Source organism: Mustela lutreola, chromosome 6, assembly GCF_030435805.1.
Source record: "Mustela lutreola isolate mMusLut2 chromosome 6, mMusLut2.pri, whole genome shotgun sequence".
Taxonomy (NCBI): domain Eukaryota; kingdom Metazoa; phylum Chordata; class Mammalia; order Carnivora; family Mustelidae; genus Mustela; species Mustela lutreola.
This window is the reverse complement of record NC_081295.1, coordinates 97,766,570-97,787,524: the sequence shown is the minus strand read 5'-3', so window position 1 is coordinate 97,787,524 and position 20,955 is coordinate 97,766,570. Positions and strand designations below refer to the sequence as shown.

At 41.6% G+C, this 20,955-nt stretch overlaps 1 protein-coding gene across 9 annotated transcripts in view; it reads right to left on the bottom strand.

Annotated features, from left to right (window-relative positions):
* TFAP2B (transcription factor AP-2 beta) overlaps window positions 1–4,017 on the bottom strand; it is a 29,564-nt gene extending 25,547 nt beyond the window's left edge. For 2 of the 9 annotated variants that reach the window (XM_059178216.1, XM_059178219.1), the window contains exons 1-2: window positions 3,765–4,017; window positions 588–614 (exon numbers count right to left, since the gene is read on the bottom strand). In XM_059178216.1, the coding sequence (XP_059034199.1) occupies window positions 588–614; window positions 3,765–3,845 (108 nt within the window). In that variant the 5' untranslated portion in view covers window positions 3,846–4,017. Of the gene's footprint in view, window positions 1–587; window positions 615–809; window positions 911–2,041; window positions 2,344–2,822; window positions 2,910–3,764 lie in introns of those variants that run through there. The other 7 variants (XM_059178217.1, XM_059178222.1, XM_059178223.1 and 4 more) reach the window with 7 other exon arrangements.
* Window positions 4,018–20,955: the final 16,938 nt, after the last annotated feature.

Sequence of the window (20,955 nt, the reverse complement as noted above, 5' to 3'; positions counted from 1 at the left end):
GGAATGACTCTCATTTGAAATCATATCCTGAACCCACGTTAAATTAAGTTGAATTGTGGTCCTGAGGAGTTGTTTCTAAGGTTGCCTTTCTGTATTTAATGCTATTAAACTCCAGGGTGTGAAAATGAAGGACTTGGGGTTGGGAGAGAAAAACAAGAAAAACCCAGACAACTTACTGTTGGGTCTCTCTGGAGTGGCAAACTAGGTGGAAGGAGAAGGGGGGGGAGGTGTGTGTGTGAGGAATGTGTAAGTTTCTCCCTCTCCTCTGTGGAAATGCCTTGGTAAAGTCCCTGTGGTTCTTTTTGGAGAAACAGTCACCTAAATTTCCAAACTGCAATGGCAAATAAAAAGTTTTTCTCTGAGGCCTCCCCCTTTCCCAGCTGACTCATGGAGCTCAGACGGAGAACACACAATGCAGAGAGAAGCAGCTGCAGCCTCCTCCAATTATGGTGCTAAATTACCAAGCCAAAGGCGCTCAAAGGAAGACAGAGACAGAGAGAGTGAGACACACGCACAGAGACGGAGAGACAGAGAGACAGAGAGAGGAGGGAGCATGCAATTCTGGTACAACGTGAATCCAAACTCACCATGGATGAATAGGTGTGGACTAACATCTGGAAAAAAAAGCCTGGTTACTGCTCAAAATCAAACAATGATTAAAAAAAAAAAATCAAGGAGTCCAGCAGAGAAACGAGCTGGACACAGGAGCCGAGCTTGAGGGGTTTCCAGGACAAGCCATCCAAAAAAAAAAAAAAAAAAAAAATCCCCCCCACCACCCCCAAACAAGATTGGCGATGCCTGTCACACACAGACAGAACTGTTCATCGGTCTCTTGCTGTCTTTTTGGCCTCTTTTCTTCTGCCGCTTTTCGGGGGCTCCAGATGCAGTCCTCTTCCACCCGAAGCTGGGCTCAGACTGCTCGGGCGCCCCTTCCTCCCTCCGCTTGCCTACACCGCCTCATAATAATTGATATTCATGACTATTAATATTACACGAGTACTTTAAAGGGAGAATGGAGGACAAATGGAGCGTGAAGCAGCAGCGAGCGCAGAGCTCCCCTACTATTGTAAATGACGTTCATTCAGTGGAGAATTACTAGATGTAATCAGACGAGGGGGCTGGCAAAGGCAGACTGGGGAAAAAGTTTAGCAGGAAAGAGGCAGAACTTCAATTAACTGAGCCGGGGACACGCGTAAAGCAGCCCCTGCTCCTTTGGACAAGGCAGTGAGGGAGAGCATCGCTGGGGGCTTCTACAGAACGTAGGTGTCCTTGTTCCTGGAGAGGGACTTTCCTAATGGGAAGAACTGATCGCCCTAGGTGCTTTGTGTGCAGATTAAAAAACAAAATAAAAAGGCGTTGCCTCATCATTTGGAGGGGAGAGGAAAGTAAACCGGTGGGCCTGGTTGTTTACAGTGACGTTTAAAGACTTGTAATGAATACTGGAGATTATGCTTACTTTCTAAAGGACCAGGGGCGAGATGGGGGCTTTTCATCCCTTGTGTAGACTTTCCCTCCTTATACTGCTCCTACGACCCGTGATTTTTATACCTCAGTTTAAAATATATGCAATCAATCTTCAAGTACACTAAACTTATCCTTTCCAGGCAAAGCCAGGGGCAACAGAAAACCTTTTTGGATGTTTCAGGAACCCGTTCAACTGGCCTGACTGCCATTTCTGTTAAAGTTCAACCTTCCTCCCAACTTAAAAAGGTTCCTTCCACAGGGTTACGGGTTCTCCTATATTATTGAGCAGAAAATTTAGGCAAATAGGGATACCTGCGATATTCTCTCTCTTCTCCCTCCCCCTCCTCTGTCTTCTCTCCTTCTCTTCCCCCTCCCTCCCATTTTATCCTCCTATCTCTACCCCTCTTCTACTCCACCCCTCCCTCTTCCTCTCTTCCTCTGTCAGTCCTTTCTGCTCTCCCTCCCGCCTTCCCCATTTAGCCATTTACTTTTTCATCAACTAAGAACAAGTTTCATCCTGCTCACTTTTGGGAACCCACTGAAATCCCTGTATGCATATTCCGAGCTATTTACACACCGTGCCCCCGTCTCCGCCCGTCTCCTGCCCACTTCGGGCGCTCACATTCTTTAGGGTAGTTCTAGCGACTTCGACTTGACCATTATCCCGCCTGTTAGAGAAAGAAAAGGAGGCCGAACCGAAACAAGCCCCACCAGGCGGAGGCGCGGCTCTTCGTTACAGTCAATACCCAGCCACAAAAGAGGAAAGGAGGACCCTAATCATCGTTCCGCAGAAAGACGAGTCTCCTCAATCTCCCTTTCTGTCTCCGTATCTCTGTCACTCACACACACACACACGCACACACGCACACACACTTAGGAGCTGGCCGAGCTGGGGGCGGCGGGCTGCCTGCGGGACGCGGCGGCCAGGCGGCGGCGGGCCTCGGAGCCCGGGTCCGCCGGCTGAGACCCGGCCCGCGGCGTCAGTCGGAGCTTCCCGGCCGCTGCAGTGCGCGGCCCATTATCCGCCAGGCGGCTCCCCGCCGGGCTTTCCGGAGTGGTCCCGGCGCGGAGGGGTCGCATTTTCTCCCCCACCCCACTGGTTTGGGGGCGCCTCTGTGCGTCCCGCCGCGGCCGCTGGGGACGGCCGACCGAGCGCTCCTGGCCCTCCCAGCCCGGGACTTGGCTTTCCCGTCCTCCCTCCTCGCTCCAACTTTTCCGCTTTACGGTCTCCGTCGCCCGGCTCTCCAGCTTCGACCTCCCCCCGCCTGGACTCGGCGGCGCCCGTCCTGGAAGCTTTTCTGTCTGTCCTGCCTCCCTCGACGTCTCCTCCAGCCTTCGCTTCCCTCTTGCCCTGGCACCTAAGTCCGGGTCTGCGAGGCCATTCCGCTCCGAGCGAAGTTCCGCGGGCCTCCGCCGACGTGCCCTCCCCGTCCCGCCGCGTACCCCGCCCGGACGCCCGCCTCGCCCGCGAGCCCCGGAGCTGCCCCGCCGCCGCAGCGGTCGGCGCCCCGGACCGGGAAGGGCAGAGGCGGGCGCGGCCACGGCCCCGCCGGGCGGCACGCGCCCACCCAGCGGCGGGCAACCTCCCCAGCCCGAGGAGAGTTGCGCAAACCCAGCGCCGGAGAGCCGGGCGCGCTGAACAAGGGCAGAACATTGAGTTAAAAATGCCCAGACGCTGGGTGGTTGGACGCACTGGTCCTCAAGAAAGCAAAACACAAGAAAAAATAAAAATAGACATAAAAGATCTGTTAGGGCTCCTTGGCTTGGGCTTTGTCTGCACCCGTCTAGCCGTCTATCTACCTCCCTCTTTCTAATTTTCCGTCCTCTACTTGGATCCGTTGGTTATTGGTTTCAGAAATATTATTGAAAATAAAAATTAAAAGCCCGAGTCTGTTACGAATGAGGCTTGAAAATCTAATGCTCTCCCACACTCAAAACGACGAGAGCCTCTGCCTTTATCAGTCCCTATTTCCTCTGCCCACATTCAGTAGCACCGCATTCCCCATCGGAACCTTAAAGTGGGGGTGGGAGGGCGAGGAAGAGAGAAAGAAAAATAAAAGAAAAAGAGAGCGCGCGAGAGAAATCTCCTCTAACTTCAAGTAGCCAGATTTCAACCTTAAAGTTCTTTTTCCGAATAGCGAAGTCTCCCCTCTGCCCCTTTTCTAAAAGTTAGAGAAAGCTGAGAAAACCGGCCGGAAATCTACGACTAAACGCCGAAAAATATATATCAGTTGGGGTGTCAAGAAGCTCAAATTCTCTATCTGCAAAGCTCTAAGATGCATCCGGGGGTGTCGGCTCACCTCATAGATATCTTCGTACTTGACATTCTCCACGAGCTTCCAGAGCATGATGGCAGCCTGGTCTCTAGGAGGTGAGTGCATTCATGTGAGGAGCAGATGTCTGGCTTCTCAGGACTCCGCTGTCTGTAATGATCCATCTATAATTGGAAATGGGGGATACACACCAAATCCGACGCTCCTCTCCCATCGCAACTTATATCTGTTGTCTCAAACAATAGGCTGGAGAAGTAAGCCTCAGCAGAGAGAAAAACATTATTACACACACAGGAGTTAGATGCAACCCACAGACATATATATTATAAAAATCATAAACACGTATTTACACCCAGACACCCACATTGAGTTATATAAGCACCCCTGGGTCACGCAGAGTCTACAAGCTCCGAACATGCATTTAAAGGAGAGATGGTCGTTCATTGTGATTAATATAAATATACAGATTTAAAAACCTCTAGATGGAAAATGATGAATCATTGTAGCCACTGACTGAAGTCTTTACAATTCATAATGAGAAACCAGGGGGCCACGAGTCCCCCATTTTCTATGTAGATTTTAAAAGCGGGGCCATTTCTGAGATTTTTATACACAAAAGCTCCTATTCATGTGTGTTTAGCAGGAGGGTATTTTGGAAGCTGGATTTGGGGATTTTTTAGGGCAATCTCTCTGTATTGATGTCTACAAACTTTTTTTTTTTTTTTTAAGCTGTACCTCTGTCAGTCTAGAACAACAACAACAAAACCCAGCTCATGATGGTGACCATGTCTAATATTTTTTGGCCATTTTGCCCTACACATTTGGAAACTTAAATACTGTATGAACACCTCGGTCTGTCTTGTTTGTCGTTTCAAGGGTTGTTTGTGTGCATTTTCAACGAATTCCTTGTGCCTTGGCTAAAGTCTCCATATTATGATGTGGGTTTTTTTTTCAGATGTTGGGAGCAACACATGCACACATTCACACACTGTTAATTCCAAGCCTTCTTTGCAGAGGCATAGGACATTGTATTTGCACAGTTGCCTATAACTTTTAAGTGGTTTTAATCATGGACAGTCAAGAAATGTTCACCTGAAGCCGTAGAAGATTTAAGCAGAATGTTCTTCAAAGAGATAGTGAAGATATTTACTATGTACAAATTTTGTTTTTGTTTAGAATGTATTTTTCCCCCCTTAGGTGAATTGTGTATTTTTTTTTTTCAAAAAGGAACAGATAAACAACAATAACAAAGTTAACCAAACCTTGCAAATGGGTGCCCTTTAAAGGACAAGGTTTCCGAATTTCATCACGAAGGGAATACTCACTTCATTCCTCTTTTTCCCACCCCCTCTATTTTTCTACTCCCTTTCAGGGTACGGAAGGATTCCCACAGCCAGAAGGGAAATCCAGTGGAGGATCTCTGCCCGTGGGGCAGAAAATAAATGACAGGAGGGAATGAGGAGGGATGGGACAATTTGGGGTGGAAGTTATTAAACCTGATAAGAGTGAATCTGCAAAGGGCGATTGTCTGTAAATCTCACGACTGCTGAGCGCTGCCTCGTGCGCGCAAGGACAGACGCTCTTCAGGACAGGGCTCCGGACAACCGCGGTGGACTCGATAAAAACCAAGGAGAAGCTTCATATAATGCAGAACTGCGGAATTCTGCAGGCTTTTTATTTGATTTCTTAACGATAAGAACACCAAAAAATGTGCTTCAGAATGAACTTCAGGAATCAACCCTATTTTTTCTTCATTTCCAGTTGTAATTTTCATGGCACGCCTCTCCTTTTCTCCCTCCCTCCAACCCTGCCTCTCTCCCTCCTTTCTTTCTTCCTTCCATCCTGTTATCCTTCTTCTTTTCCCCTACTTTAAATATAACACCCTAAATCCTACAAAATCTATAGAGATTTCCCACTGGGAGCGTGAGCAAAGATTTCTTCTTTGCCCCCAGAGCTGGTTTGGACATGGGAAAGCATTCTATCTAATTTCATTGTGTAGTGGGACTTGGAACGGGTTTTACCATTCTTTCCCACCTTTTCCAGAATTAAAATCAGTCCCAGATCAATATTTTGCAAGACAGTTATTACAGACTTGGAAATTCAGATGCTTTGGACACAAATTTATTAATGAGAATAATTGTCTTTTTCCTTTCAAGTCAATAACTCCATTATCTTTTTAAATCTAAAGATCATTCCAACCCAAATAAAAAGCATTTGAAAAAATTTTAATTTTTTCCCTCTAAAATCCTCTAAATTTTCTGGTATGTCATTGATTAGTTTAAAATAAACAAACTCTAGAGCTTAAAACACTAGCATAACTATTTTATAGTCTTGTACATGTATAATTTCAAATTTTGTATATGTAATTTTACTTTTTACTAATAGTAGGTATTTTTTAAGATTAGAAACATCTTGAAATGTTTGGTTAAAATTTATATACATTCTTTAGGAAAACTGAAAAAAAAAAAGAAAACTCCAAATCTAGTTTTATTAAGAACAAAGTATAAATTTAAAAATATACACACATGTATAAAGAGATATGCAAAGAAATACACAAGAATAATTAAAACCCGCGTCAATTTTTCCACATGGGCATTATTCAAAAAAAATCCTAGAAATTGCAAGAGAAATCTTCCTTGGGAGGCTGACGCTCAGTCATCGAACGGGCAACAGCGCCCTCTGTCGGGATTTTAAACAAGCAAATCCTGCAGGACCGCTGATTTCTTTTTCTAGCTGTCCAGTTCCATTCTTGAAAACCTGTTTTCGTTAAAAGCGTTTTAAAAGTTCAGTTCTTATTACATGTACTAATTTTTAAACGATTGTTTCAAGATCTAAAATGTTCATACGTCTCAAAAAATGTACACTTAAAAATTCAATCTCTACTGAGAAAATTTTCCTCCCTTGAGCCTGCTTTTTGCTCTTCACTTTCTGCTGCTTTTCGCTTTAACCTCCAGGAGGACTTAGTAGATGTCAAACAAAGCAAACGTAAAGCCGCAACAAATTCTGGTTAGAAAAGGAGGATAAACGGGTAAAATATGCATTTTCATCATTTCACTTTTCCATTCATCCTGCCTTATGCCTGTATTTCTTTTTCAGGGCACGCACACAATCGTCTAGGTTAAAAGCTTACTGGAGACATTCGAGATAGCTATATCATTATTTTCCCTTTTCACTTATATTTATTTCCATTTATAAGAACGGAAAGGAGAGTTAATAATGCCCTCGTTTTCTCAGTTTCAGATGGAGGGCGTATTTTCTGATAAATGTAGGCGACAGCACCCAGGATAGAGCCCTCTGCTGGTGGTTTTCGGAGTAGGATTATAACTTTTCATTTAAAAATGTTACTGAAAAATGCCATTATATATTTTTAAAAGATTTTATTTATTTATTTGACAGAGAGACACAGTGAAAGAGGGAACACAAGCAGGGGGAGTGGGAGAGGGAGAAGCAGGCTTCCTGCTGAGCCCAAGGTGGGGCTCAATCTCAGGACCCCGGGATCATGACCTGAACTGAAGGCAGACACTTAATGACTGAGACACCCAGGCATCCCTGAAAAATACCATTATATTAAATCAAGATCAACTGCTAGCACTGTCACATCTCCTTTTTTCTAAGAATCTAATTACGAATTAACTAATTTTCTCAGACTTCCTTCCTTCCGCTCTTGGCACCTATGATTTCAGGTCATAAACTAGCTCCCTTTGCGGCTGCCTGATGGACTACCTTTTCTTTAAGACATTACGTGAGGTGCCTAGGTTTCCTTTTTATTTTTATTTTTAGCATCCACAAACACAGGAATTATAAAATGGAAAGAGCCAAGATTTAGAATTAGGATTATTGTGCCAAGTCAAGACCTTGATCTTCCTCAGTCTGGGTGCAGGAGCTCGAATAAGCTCCTGCTTGGAAAGTGAGATGGAAATTCCAGTTTAGGTCTTCCATGTACTGAGCACTTTCTTCACAGCACCATGATGCTGTCTTCCTTCGTTCCTCCCTTCCTTCTGAAATTAAGATGATAGCATTTTTGGATTAAGTTTTTCCAGAGTTGTTTTTGTTCTGGATTTATAAACAGGCAAAGGAGAAGGCAAAGGGAGCACTGACTTACTCTGACATGTACAGATTCCACTCCTACCTTTCACCCGTCAGAACTATAAATTCTCTACCAAGTTGATTAATAAGACATGACAGTTGCCCTTTTTATTGGTGACAGCCTGACTCTTCTTTTCTAACATGGTTCTATCTTGAAGCTTTCTCGTAATCACATTTTTAAAAGAATCTTGATCATATATATATATATATATATATATATATATATACAAAGATTTTATCTATTTATTTGGTAGAGAGAGAACACAAACAAGAGGACCAGCAGGCAGAGAGAGAAGGAGAAGTTGACTCCCCACTGAGCAGGGAGCCAGCCATGGGGCTCGATCCCACCTCAACCAATGGCAGATACTTAACTGACTTAGCTACCCAGGAGCCCCCTGATCATATACTTTTAACAATGACTTGGAAAAATTACTGTCAAATGTGTAAAAACACAATTCAAGTACCTATCCTTGGCTATAGAAGACCTTACTACTACATAGGTTTCAGTGGTCTGGGTCTGAGGAAACAAAAGAGGAGGGGCTAATTACACAGGAGTGTTTACAAAAACTAAACAAAGATGAAATGATCTCTTCGTGACTATACAGAGTGACTATTTTTTTTTTTAAGATTTTATTTATTTATTTGACAGAGAGAGATCACAAGTAGATGGAGAGGCAGGTAGAGAGAGAGAGAGAGGGAAGCAGGCTCCCTGCTGAGCAGAGAGCCCGATGCGGGACTCGATCCCAGGACCCTGAGATCATGACCTGAGCCGAAGGCAGCGGCTTAACACACTGAGCCACCCAGGCGCCCCTACAGAGTGACTATTGATTCTTTGTGATTATATAGAGTGAGACAAACACTGGAAAGAAAATAGCATTTATTATTTTGACCGCAATCTTCAAACAGTTGGGCACTTGTGAACTTGTAAAGCGATATTTAGTTGAAATCACTTGTAAGAATGAAAATCGCTGTGCCTGTAGAAACTACTTTCTCTTGGACTTTTGAGGAGCAGTAGTAATTTTATTACATATTTTAGATGTTCTGATGTCCTTAGGCTTTTCTGTTTAATTGCAGGGGTATGAAGTTGCCCAGGGGACAATTTTCAAATTTCTATCTCCTGGAGATAAAGAGGTTAAGAAATGGAAGATGGGGGGTTGGAGTAAATGATGCAAACAGCCACAGCGCAGTTGTTCCCAACACCAAGGGATATTTCATACACAAAATGTGAGAGGTGCGCGCTTTCCCTGGCGTGACTAATGTGGGAAGACAGGTATTTCCATCATTGTGGACATTTTCCATATTATTGCTTTAAGAAGGAGCAATCTCAAAGGGTGAGAACACTAAACAATTTGGTTTCAAAATGCAAGCAATAGACCAATACATATCTGTGAGTAAAAATTTGCAAATAAAGACGTGGAAAGATGTAGAGCAGAAATATAACCTTTAAAGCATGAATAAACACATACAATGTATAACATCAGGGCTGAAATGTCTCTTAAGTACAAGGGACATTTGGGAGAAATTAACATTACCATGGAACTACTTGCTAAAATTCACATTTATGCATTTTGATAAAAACAGAAAGTGATATTCATTTTATGACTTTTTATTCCCTTAACAAAATATGTTTATTCCACTTGTCAGGTATGTCACCATGCGCATGTCCTTTGACCTTTGCAGATCTCAATTTTCTTATCTATAAAATGAAGCAAATTTACTGGGTGATAGCCAATTTTCTTCCTTAGAAATGGACTTTGTGAGATTTATGAAAGCAGCAAATAGGAATTAAAGAAAAGTTTAAAATGAAAGTATTCCTTTTTGAACACATTACAGCAAAAGCTCAACTCTCTGGGACTCTCTAGGGAAGAGTTTAATAAGAGAATTGACTCTGATCTTTTGATAAATACTAATCTCACACACACACACACACACATCCACATAGTTTTTAGGAGTATCATCTGAGAAGAAAGCAAAGAAAGAAAGGATAAGAATACAGCTCGAGGAAGAGGATGTAATCTTAACAGTACCTAATTGGCACTTTGAAGGAGGTCAAGTGTCTACGTCTAGAAGAATTATATCCTAATGTACTAAAAGAATTTGTGGTTGTGATCTTGAAATTATGGTCAATAACCTTTTGATAAAACATGCAAAAGGGAAGGAATGGCTAATAATAGAGGTTGGAAAACACTCCATTTTTCAGAAAGAGGGAAAAGCACAGGTAGGGACTCATGCTATTGTCTAGCCAGAAAAAATGATAGCTTAGGTTGTCAGAGTGGTTAGCCATGTACTCTGGAAGGGGAAGAGGAAATCCCTGGGAACCAACATAGATTCAGGAAGAACAGATTGTTCTATACATTCCCATTCCCTTTTGCTATAGGTTTAGTAGACTGTATAGCAGGAACATAATCTATCCGGAGATGTCATTCAGAGATGTCAAGAATTTCTCATTGGCTCCCCCATCTGAGTTCAGTGATGCCATGGTATATAGAAGCGGCTTCTTTTTTGACTACAGACATGAGCTTTTGGAGTGGGACAGATGTGTGTCAAGTTCAGATCTGCCGCTTACTCTCTGGATGGTAGGAAAATTACTTAACCTCCCTCAGCCTCCATTTCCTGATATGGAATATTTGAAATACATTTCCATGTGGGAGACTTACTAATTATATAAAACTTTCACAGAGCAATAATGATTGGATGAGGGTTGTGATGATGATTAAATGAGATAATACATATAAAATATGTATCTTGGCCTCCAGCTTAAGAAAACCACTTGGTATGTTCTATCTACTGTTACCATCATAGATTTATAGCTATTTGAATACTTCTCTCCTGAAGTGATTGATTGATTAATGAAAAACAATTTGAGGGCATTTTTTTTGATAGTTTCCATGGGAGGTTGTCTTTAGTCTTATTCTAATATATTTTTTTAAAAGATTTTATTTATTTATTTGACAGAGGGAGAGAGATCACAAGTAGGCAGAGAGGCAGGCAGAGAGCGAGGGGGAAGGCAGGGTCCCAGCTGAGCAGAGAGCCCAATGTGGGGCTCGATCCCAGCACCCTGGGATCATGACCTGAGCCGAAGGCAGAGGCTTTAACCGACTGAGCCACCCGGTGCCCCTTATTCTAATATTTTTTGAAAAATTGATGAATCAGAAGATGAAACAGGAGAAGAGTTTTGTATTGCTCAGGTATTAAACACTGGGGAGAACAGTCAATACACTGGATTATAGCATAAGGAATCAAAACATTTTAATGGGATGATACTCTGGAACAAATCCCCCAAACTATAATTTTAACAAACACAAAAGTAACAAAAATGTAAGGGTGAAGGGGAGAATCAGAGACTGACAGAGGAAGATAATAAAATACCTACAGTTGGGACACCTGGGTGGCTCAGTAGGTTAAGTGCCCAACTCTCGATCCCAATTCGGGTCATGATCTCAGGGTTGTGAAATTGAGCCCTACATCAGGCTCCAGGCTGGGTGCTGGGCAAGGAGACTTCTTGATATTCTCTCTCTTCCTGTTCCCTGCTCTTCCCCAACCTCAAAAACAAAACAAAAAAACCACCTATAGTTTTCCACTACTCAGGGTCTTTATGGTATCTGAAACACAATAATCACATTGGCATTCTTTCCAACAGTGCACTGAGACTGGTAAGCACAGATAGTGAGTGACCTCTCAGGTGACGTTAGTCAAGGTCCTGTGTTCGGTTCTGGAGAATTTGCAAGCCCATAGTCCTATATAATGGCATTTTAGGCACCGTGTTCCACTCAAGTAGCCTGCTTTGAGATTGTCCTTGATAAACTGAATGGTTTCTAAAAGAAAGCAATTCGATTTTTTTTTTTTTTTATAAATTATCAGGAGCCACATCAAAGGACAAAGAGTTGAGAAACCTGGGCTAGTCATCGTAGACCAGAGGAAATGTAAGGATGTGAACTCTATCTTCCAATATCTGGGGCTGGTCTTGGGAAAGAAGGAATGGATGGAGGAAAAAAGTTGGTATTTGTTTTGTTCATTGCTCTATAGGCAGCGAAGTGGCTAGCCCCAAACGCATTTTAGGTGAAATAATTCTCTTCCTCTAAAGATGCAGAACAAAGATCAGTAGAGGGATGCTTCCCCAGGAGCCTGATTTAACTTAGTGTAAGAAAAAAAGCATTTTTCTAAAAATTGGATGTACCGGACAAAGCAGTTTTGATTGTGCTGAACTGCCAGTCCGTCAAGGATTCGAACAGAGCCTGGATGACCTCTGTCAGGGATGTGGTAGCGCTAGGCAGGAGGTCTGCGGGTGTGAGCCTGGCCATGAGGTCCTTTACGAGAGATACCATATTGTGATTCTACCCCACGTGCTCAGCTGGATGCTGCATTTTGAGTTTAGCAGATTAATAATTGTGAAGGACGGGCATTGAGAGGTGTATGTGGAAGATCCCATTATTTCTGCATCTGTGTAAGTATTATCTGATTGGGGAATTGTGCACATTTACTGAACTCAGGTTTCCACATATTGCATATGTTATCTGATTTCTATTAGTAGAAATAACATCACAGTAATTATACTCAATAACCTTATTGGTCTGTCAGTCTCTGATTATTTTGCTTCTGTAATTATCACGCTCCCCCCATATGTAATAGAATTTCTGTGGGTGCTTTTATAGAACGGAAAAAAGGAGATTTATTTATTTGGAGTATGGATGAAAGGCGTTTTAGGCATTTGTTTGCCATCATTTTTGAGAAACAATTGTTTCATTCCGAAAAGAAATAAATCCTTTGGTAGAGGATTTATCCAATGATCACACTCCAAGCCAGACTCCCTTTGAGCAATTTTCCAAAATCTTTAAGCTATTATAAGTTTGCTTTTGTAAACAATGTACAGTAACTTTTATTTCTGGGTTCTTTTCTATAAGCAAATCTTTCTGCTCTCCGTATTATAGGAACACTGTGTCATCTTACCTCACAGAAAGGTATATTAAAAGAGTAAATAATTTAAAAAGTGACAATAAAAGCAAAAAAAAAATCTTTAGGTGATTTAATAAGTGCACAACAAATAGAAAAGCAATCGTTTCCAAGACTTTCTTCAACTGCGGAAGAATGCGAAGATTCTTCATAAAACTCCCATGGTTACTTATAAAGAAATCATGAAGCATGTTCTTCTCCTGTTGTATTGTAAATATTTTTATTAACTCCAGCATTATGATCTAAACAAAGAGTAAAAAAAATATTTAAACCTATTACTTTTATTTATTAATTTTTATTTATTTATTTATACAATTTTAAAAAAAATATTTTTATTTATTTATTTGACAGACAGAGATCACAAGTAGGCAGAGAGGCAGGCAGAGAGAGAGGGGGGAAGCGGGCTCCCTGGCGAGCAGAGAGCCCGATGTGGGGCTGGATCCCAGGACCCTGAGATCATGACCTGAGCTGAAGGCAGAGGCCTTAACCCACTGAGCCATCCAGGTGCCCCTTTATTTATTTATTTGAGAGAAGAGAAAGAGAGCACGACGGGGTTGGGGAGATGGTCAGAAGGAAAGGGAGAAGCAGACTCCCCGTGGATTGATGAGCCCGATGTAGGGCTCCATCCCAGGACCCTGAGATCATGACCTGAGTGAAGGCAGATGCTTAACTGACTGGGCCGCTCAGGCCTGCCAAGAATGAGCAGTTTTTAGTCCTTTTTCTCTGACTTCCTTCAGAATTTTGGTCAATATGTGAAATACGCATTTTCATTGTGAAAACTACCTAAATGGGGACTTGTGTGAGGTCATATTTGTAGCTTCTGAAGCCATTTGATGACTTTCTGGGGCTCATCCTTTCAAAAAATATGTATCCAGGGTGTATATTCTTTGCCATGTGTTAAGTACATATGAAGATAAATCGGAGAAGGAAATGGTTTGGAACGTTTTGCTGTCTTAGTAAAGAAAATGAAATATTATGGAGTGAGGAGCTTGTGATCTTTACTATGAAACTACATACATTTAGGGGTATTTTGTTTCTAAGTTTAAGTTTCTAAGTAACTTATAAATCTTTTTTTTTTTTTTTTTTTTTTTTTTAAGATTTTGTTTATTTGACAGAGAGAGAGTACAAGCCGAGGGAGTGGCAGGGAGAGGGAGAAGCAGTCTCCTGCAGAGCAGGAAGCCAGATGTGGGGCTGCATCCCAGGACCCCAGGATCATGACCCAAGCCGGAGGCAGACACTTAACCAACTGAGCCACCCAGGTGCCTCTCTCCCATTTCTTAATAGGAGAAACTTCTAAATTCTGCCAGTCCTGACTTTGTCCATACACCCCGAGTGTCCCCAGGTCTTGATTTATGAGTCACCAGTGGAAGCCACGTCTCTATCACTTCATAGCTTTTAGCCCTTGACCCTTGGGCAACAAAAGCATTGGATTATGTACCTATAAGGGGGCAAGTCTTGTTCTGGACACCAATGTAGCCTGTGGCTTTGGCTGGTCTTCCTTCTCTCCTTGGGTCTCAGCATCCAGGAATGAGATTGTGTGAGTGAGTGCTCTGGCCTGTTGAATGACAGCTCATGGAAACAGCCAGATGAGGCAGCAACTAGTCAGATACTTAGAGATGCTAAAAAGGATCTGTTTCAGGACTTACTTACAGACACCTTAGCTCTACCTGGCAGGCATTCTTCTGATGTTCACGAATCTGTAGTGCAAGCCTGACCATTGTTTATTCTTAACCTGGCATCTTGGGGCAAGGGCTCTCTCTCTCTCTCTTCTCTCTCTAAATCAGTGAGCTTGATGTTATTTTTTGCAAATACCTATCATTTCAGATCTAGTTACGAGGACAGTACCAGAAAATGAGAAACACAATTTTAGAGACTGTGATGATGATGCAAAGTGGCCTTTTGCTCAAGTGACTCCAAAGAACAAAGTGACTTTGGCTACAGAGGCAAGAGGTCTAAGGCTTTCCTAATCCCATTAGATCTATCTGAAGGGTAGAAGTATACTAGCTCTAGCCTTTCAGAATCAGGGTGTTTCAAAACTTTCTCTCAACATAATTTGGTGAGTTGAATTATTGTTTCCAGCCAATGGTTATTTTTTTCTTCAAAAGAAGAAGGGAGCCATAGCTTTTGGAAGGATTATTATGAATAAATTCTAGTACCACCAGCTTACATTTGAGGATAAATGCAGCTTTTCCTCTGCGAATTGGTCACATTACAGACACTTCAATTAAATTAGCAATTTGTGGATTTAACTGGGTAGAAAGACTCAAAGCATAACCATCATTAACTTTGCCCTTAACATTTATTTTCTTTAGATTGATTAGCTTCTACAGATTTGACGACTGACAATAATAATGCTTCATTTTCTATTACGAGCTCTTCCACTCTTAAATTTCTACACTGTGATCAAAGCACAGCCTCCCTCTTTCTAGTAGCCTAGTATGACTCAATAATAACTACCACTGGTTGAAATCTCACTGTGTCCCATGCTTTAAGCTAAGCATACTAAGCACTTGAGCTAACTTTATTTATTCTTTGCAAGCCCTATGAAAAAGGCATTATTAATTGCAGTTTTCAGATGATGAAACCAAAGTCCAAAGAGGTTTAGCAACCTTCCCAGACTGTCATAAAATGGGTCAATTACAGAAGCAGGATTGAGCCCTACTTTGACTTCAGAACTATCCCTTTAGCCTGACTGCTAATCTATTGCTGTTCATTGAGGTTCAGAGTCAGATTTTCTCTGGCTTCCAAGGGCCAGTGGTGTGCATGATGACAAAACCAGGTCTTACATATTAGAGACAAAAAAAAGAGAAAAGGAGAACAAGAAAATGAGGAGTAAAAAGGAATCAAATGGAGGAAAGGAAAGAAAGATGAATGAAGAAAGAGAAAAAATGAACATAAAGGAAAGAAAATGGATACAGTGTGTGGTAGGCTGTTGGCTTTCTATCCAGGCAGTGAAACTAATGTGGGGGTAAACTTCACCCCCAGGAAACACTTGGAAACATCTAGAGACATTTTCTTCTTTTAAATATTTTATTTATTATTTATTTGAGAGAGAGAGAGAGAGAGACAGCACAAGTGGGTGGAGCAGAGGGAGAGGGAGAGAGAATCCCAAGCAGACTCCCCGCTGAGTGAGGAGCCCAAGTTGGGGCTTGATCCCAGGACCTCAACATCATGACCTCAGCTAAAACCAAGAGTCGAACACTTAACCAACTGAGCCACCCAGGTGCCCCATCTGGAGACATTTTCTGATCGTCCTCATTAGGGGTGTGGGGTGCTGCTACTCTAGTGGGTAGAGACCAGGAATGATGTTAAACGTTAAACAACATATACGACAGGCACCTGGGGGGCTCAGTTGCTTAAGTCTGAATTGTTGAATTCTTGGTTTCAGGTCAGGACACCATCTCGGGGTCGTGAGATGGAGCCCAGAATTTGACTATGCACCTAGCACTCAGTGCTCAGTGTGCAGTCCTTTCTTTTCTTGCCTCTGGCCCTCCCTGAGCTTGCTGGCATACTCTCTCTCTCTCATTCTAAAATAAATAAATAAATAAATAAATAAATAAATAAATAAATAAAAATATTGGGAAAACAAAACAAAACAAAAACCCACAACGCATAGGAGAGCTTCCAGAACAAAGAATTAACAAAATGTCAACAATGCTGAGGTTGAGAAATGCTGGTCTAGGGTTTGATTGTCCAATCATTAAGATGAGACATTTTAGAATAACTCTAATTCTCAAAGAAATCTTACATCATAATCTTCAAACAAGTCTGGGGTATACAAAACATGAGAGAAGACTTAGTACTGTTAATCTCTTTCTTTCCCTGAAGGTCTGAGAGAAAAAAAAAATCTACAATGTAGTTTTAGAGTGGTACATTTTATATCCTTAATATAAATTGGATCTAGGTAATGTTTTTTAATATAAATTACAATTCAACTAAATGTAGTCAACTCGAAGGAAGCAGAACCAGACTGAACAATGTTCTAACTGTTCTGTGTGGGGAATTTGAAGCCTGGTGTTAGAACTGGGAGGAGCAGAAGGAACCATTACACCAGGCCTATCATTTTACAGAGGAGGAAGTTAGGGCTCAGACAGGTGAATCACTTGCCTAAGGTGGTAAGTGGCTAGGCTGGGATGAAACCCCAGTTCTTCTACCTCTTAGTTCTCCCCCTCCACCAAATTTGCTCACAACTAACACACATCATGGAAACACTTAAGCACCTGCCCTTATGATTGCTCAGGTCTGTTAGTTAAAAACAGACAAGGACACAAGCACATCTCTAACACACATGAACATTTACAGACTCTCTTGAAAGTTTTGTGATGATTGATAAAGTATTAGCTCTTTCCTCTGAGAAATGTAATAATGATGAAGTACTGGACTGTTTTTGATTGAACCAGATTATAGGTTTTTAAAAAAATATATATTTTATTTATTTATTTCACAGACAGCGATCACAAGTCAGACAGAGATCACAAGTAGGCAGAGAGGCAGGCAGAAAGAGAAGGGGAAGCCGGCTCCCTGCAGAGCAGAGAGCTGAATGAGGGTCTCATTCCAGGTCTCTGAGACCATGACCTGAGCCGAAGGCAGAGGCTTTAACCGACTGAGCCACCCAGGCACCCCGAACCAGATTATAGTTTTGCAACGATGGTTGTTTGTGAACTTTCTTGGGAAAGATTTATTTATTTATTTCAGAGAAAGAGAGAGAGAGTGCATGAGTGGTGGCTGGTGGGGGTGGCGAAGGACAGGGGAACCAGACTCCCTGCTGAGTGGGGAGCCGATTCCATTTGACTGGGGCCTCAATCTCTCCACCCTGAGATCATGCCCTGAGCTGGAAGTTGGATGCTTAACCAACTGAGACCCCCAGGGGTCCCAAGAGTTTGTGAGTAACTGATGAAAACACTAGAAATTCACTGCTGCCCTTTATTTTATTATTTTTTAAAAATTTTTAATTTTTTATAAACATATATTTTTATCCTCAGGGGTACAGGTCTGTGAATCGCCAGGTGTACACGCTTCACAGCACTCACCATAGCACATACCCTCCCCAATGTCCATAATCCCAGCCCACTTCTCCAACCCCCCTCCCCCCAGCAACCCTCAGTTTGTTTTGTGAGATTAAGAGTCACTTATGGTTTGTCTCCCTCCCAATCCCATCTTGTTTCATTTATTCTTCTCCTACCCCCTTAAACTCCCATGTTGCATCACCACTTCCTCATATCAGGGAGATCATATGAAAGTTGTCTTTCTCTGCTTGACTTATTTCGCTAAGCATAATACGCTCTAGTTCCATCCACGTTGTTGCAAATTGTTGCCCTTTATTTTAATGAAGTTTTCAAATGCGTGTAACTTCCTCATGAGTGTAACAACCATGGGAGAATGGAGCTCAAAAATTAAAATCGAATACATGAATGAACTAACCTTTGTTAGTTGTCTGTTGCTTACCTCCAGCTCACAGAGGCAGTGACCAAGATGGCTAATGCTTGTTGGGGCTTCTCTGTGCCAGGCCAGGGTCTAAGTGTATGTGCTGTATACATTATCCCACATGCGGCACTGGCTGGTGTACACGGAGATGAAAAGCTTTGCAGTAGGATTCTTCGGTCCTTGGGAATGTATTTTATTAGGGAAACAATACATATGAGGGTGGAACCCACTTATGTATGGAAATGCTTGACCCAGTCTAAAAGGAGGGAAAGCCAGTACTAGTCAGAACATGATTTGAATCAGAGAGAATTGCTGGGAAAAGGTGGATGTACAGCTAAAACCTAAGGTAAGCAGGGGATTAGAAACAAACACAAAAAAAGAGACGCAGGAGGAACGCTTGCCAGGTATTGTGAAAAAACAAAAACAAAAACAAAATCCTTCCAAAAGTGAGAAACCACGCTAATGATACTGGAATGTGCATTTCATAAACTGATATTTTTTATGGTCCTATTTAAGGTGGTGTTCTAAGGCTAATAAAGTGACTCAAGGTGAACTGGATTCAACTTGACCACCCCCGCCCCCTTGAACTTGGGACCTGAAGCCTTTGTGTGCAAAGTCAGAGGGAAGCTGGCCAGAGTGAGGAGGGGTTCTGAGCAGAGAGACTGAGATCTTCAGGGATGTGGAAATAAGTGGAATTTTCTTAACAAGATTGTACCATCCAGACAGTCCACACCTACAAAACACATCTAATAATTTGTTTCTTCATCTAGCCAGCAATCTCCCTCAGTGGGAGTAAAAAAGAAAAAAACACAATTCAATTTTCTCAGTGACCAGAAATGTGCATAGGATAAAGGCATAATTGGTTCACTGATGTAGTCAAATATTTTTGTTCTGCAGAGTAACTCACTCAAATATTACATACAGTGAACTGATAAAAAAAAAAAAAGAGCAGCAATAACACCATCTTTTTTTTAAAAAAACACTACTTAATTAGTTTAAAACAATATTCTAGAGAAATTATAACAAAATACTAAAGCCTAGGTATGAAATTTCATTATGTGGTTCATTAAAAATATGTTTAAAAAACACATTCTACTAATTTACCATAATAATTGGGGGGGAGGGTGACCTAATACAAAAGTTGGCCTAATACAAGAAAGGTCTGGTTATCATCTTGTTCTCTAGAGAAAACAGGAAGAATGACAAGGTTAAGAGACAATCCTGGGCTCGTGTAGTAAGTGAGAAGCATCACTTGGGTCATTAGGGAGGAGACCATTCTGTTTTGAAAGCAAATCTGGCTCTATTTTTACTTACTGATTTATGTTTGCTTTTACCTTCTTTGGTTTTTTTTTTTTTTTCCAGTGGTTCTCATTTGGTCCATTCCCTGGATCATTACTCATGTAATCCTTAAAAGGAAGTTATTAGAAGCTGTTGACATTCCTTGTCCACAGGATTTGAAGTCAGGAATAAATTATGTGAAAAATCGTATTTAAAAAGTTCTGTATAAAGGGGATTTATAATTAAAATCAGACATTCCAGATTAATCCCTGATACAAAATGAAAGGAATAAAATGAATGAAATATGACAAAGGAAGATAAATAACAAATGCTGATAAAGAAAACATGTTTCTTTTCATTTCCATGTAGCTTGAGTTTCATGAGGAATGAAACTTCACATGACTCTGAAAATTTGAATTTTGGCATACTTTGACATTCGAAAATGGGAGAAAATATAGCTTTCATTCTCTATGCAAATAATAGCAATATTATACTTGGGCATTCATGGGGAAAAGAGACAGAAAGTTCATTTTAACAAATACTTCAAGTTTTCCTTAAAATATTTTGATCTGAATGAGAAGCCTAAACCGATTTCAGGAATTGGTTCAAAAATAATACAATGAACAATAGTGTCTTTCTAATTCTGAAACATTGGATGGGAATTAAATCTTCCCTTCAACTTCCTGGATTCTGGGTCTACATATTTATATACAAGGGAATAGTGAGAACATAAGTCGTTGGACACAAAGGGTGGAGCACATCGTGGAAACTCAGAAACCCGAAGGTGAACATGAGCAAGAAAACATACTTGGCATTCTTTTTGTAGCATTCACCCTCTCCTGTAAATGATCTAGATCTTAAAGCAAATAAGGTAGTTGAACTCAGTACTCGTGGTGTGATTTCAATGGTTCATCATGCAATGACAACAGAGAGACAAGGGAAGCATGAAAAAGATGTCATTTTGCTTGAATGGTTTTGGCATGTTACAAAAACTAAAAGAATGACATTAGATTCAGTTTTATGCATTTTTGGCAGGAATAGCACAGAAATTATGTGCTCTTATTGCATCATATCAGAAAGCAGGGGCGCCTGGATGGCTTAGTCCTTGAGTGTCTGCCTTTAGCTCAGGTCATGGTCCCGGGGTCCTGGGATCGAGCCCTGCCTGGGTCACCCTGCTCCATGGGAAGCCTCCTTCTCCCTCTCCCACTCTCCCTGCTTGTGCTCCCTCTCCCCTATCTCACTGTCTCTGCCAAATAAATAAATAAAATCTTTTTTTTTGTTTTTTTAAAGAAAGCAAATGATGTCAATCTGTGCTACAGCTGGGGATATCAATGTGATCATTTGGCTCTAACATTGTCTGCTGGGTGTCTCTGCTATAGTCACTCTTTTTCCCTTATGAGGAGGGAATGCTGGACAAAATTTAGAACCATACTACAAAATAATTGTTAATATAATAAAAAAAAACCCAAAGACCTGCTCC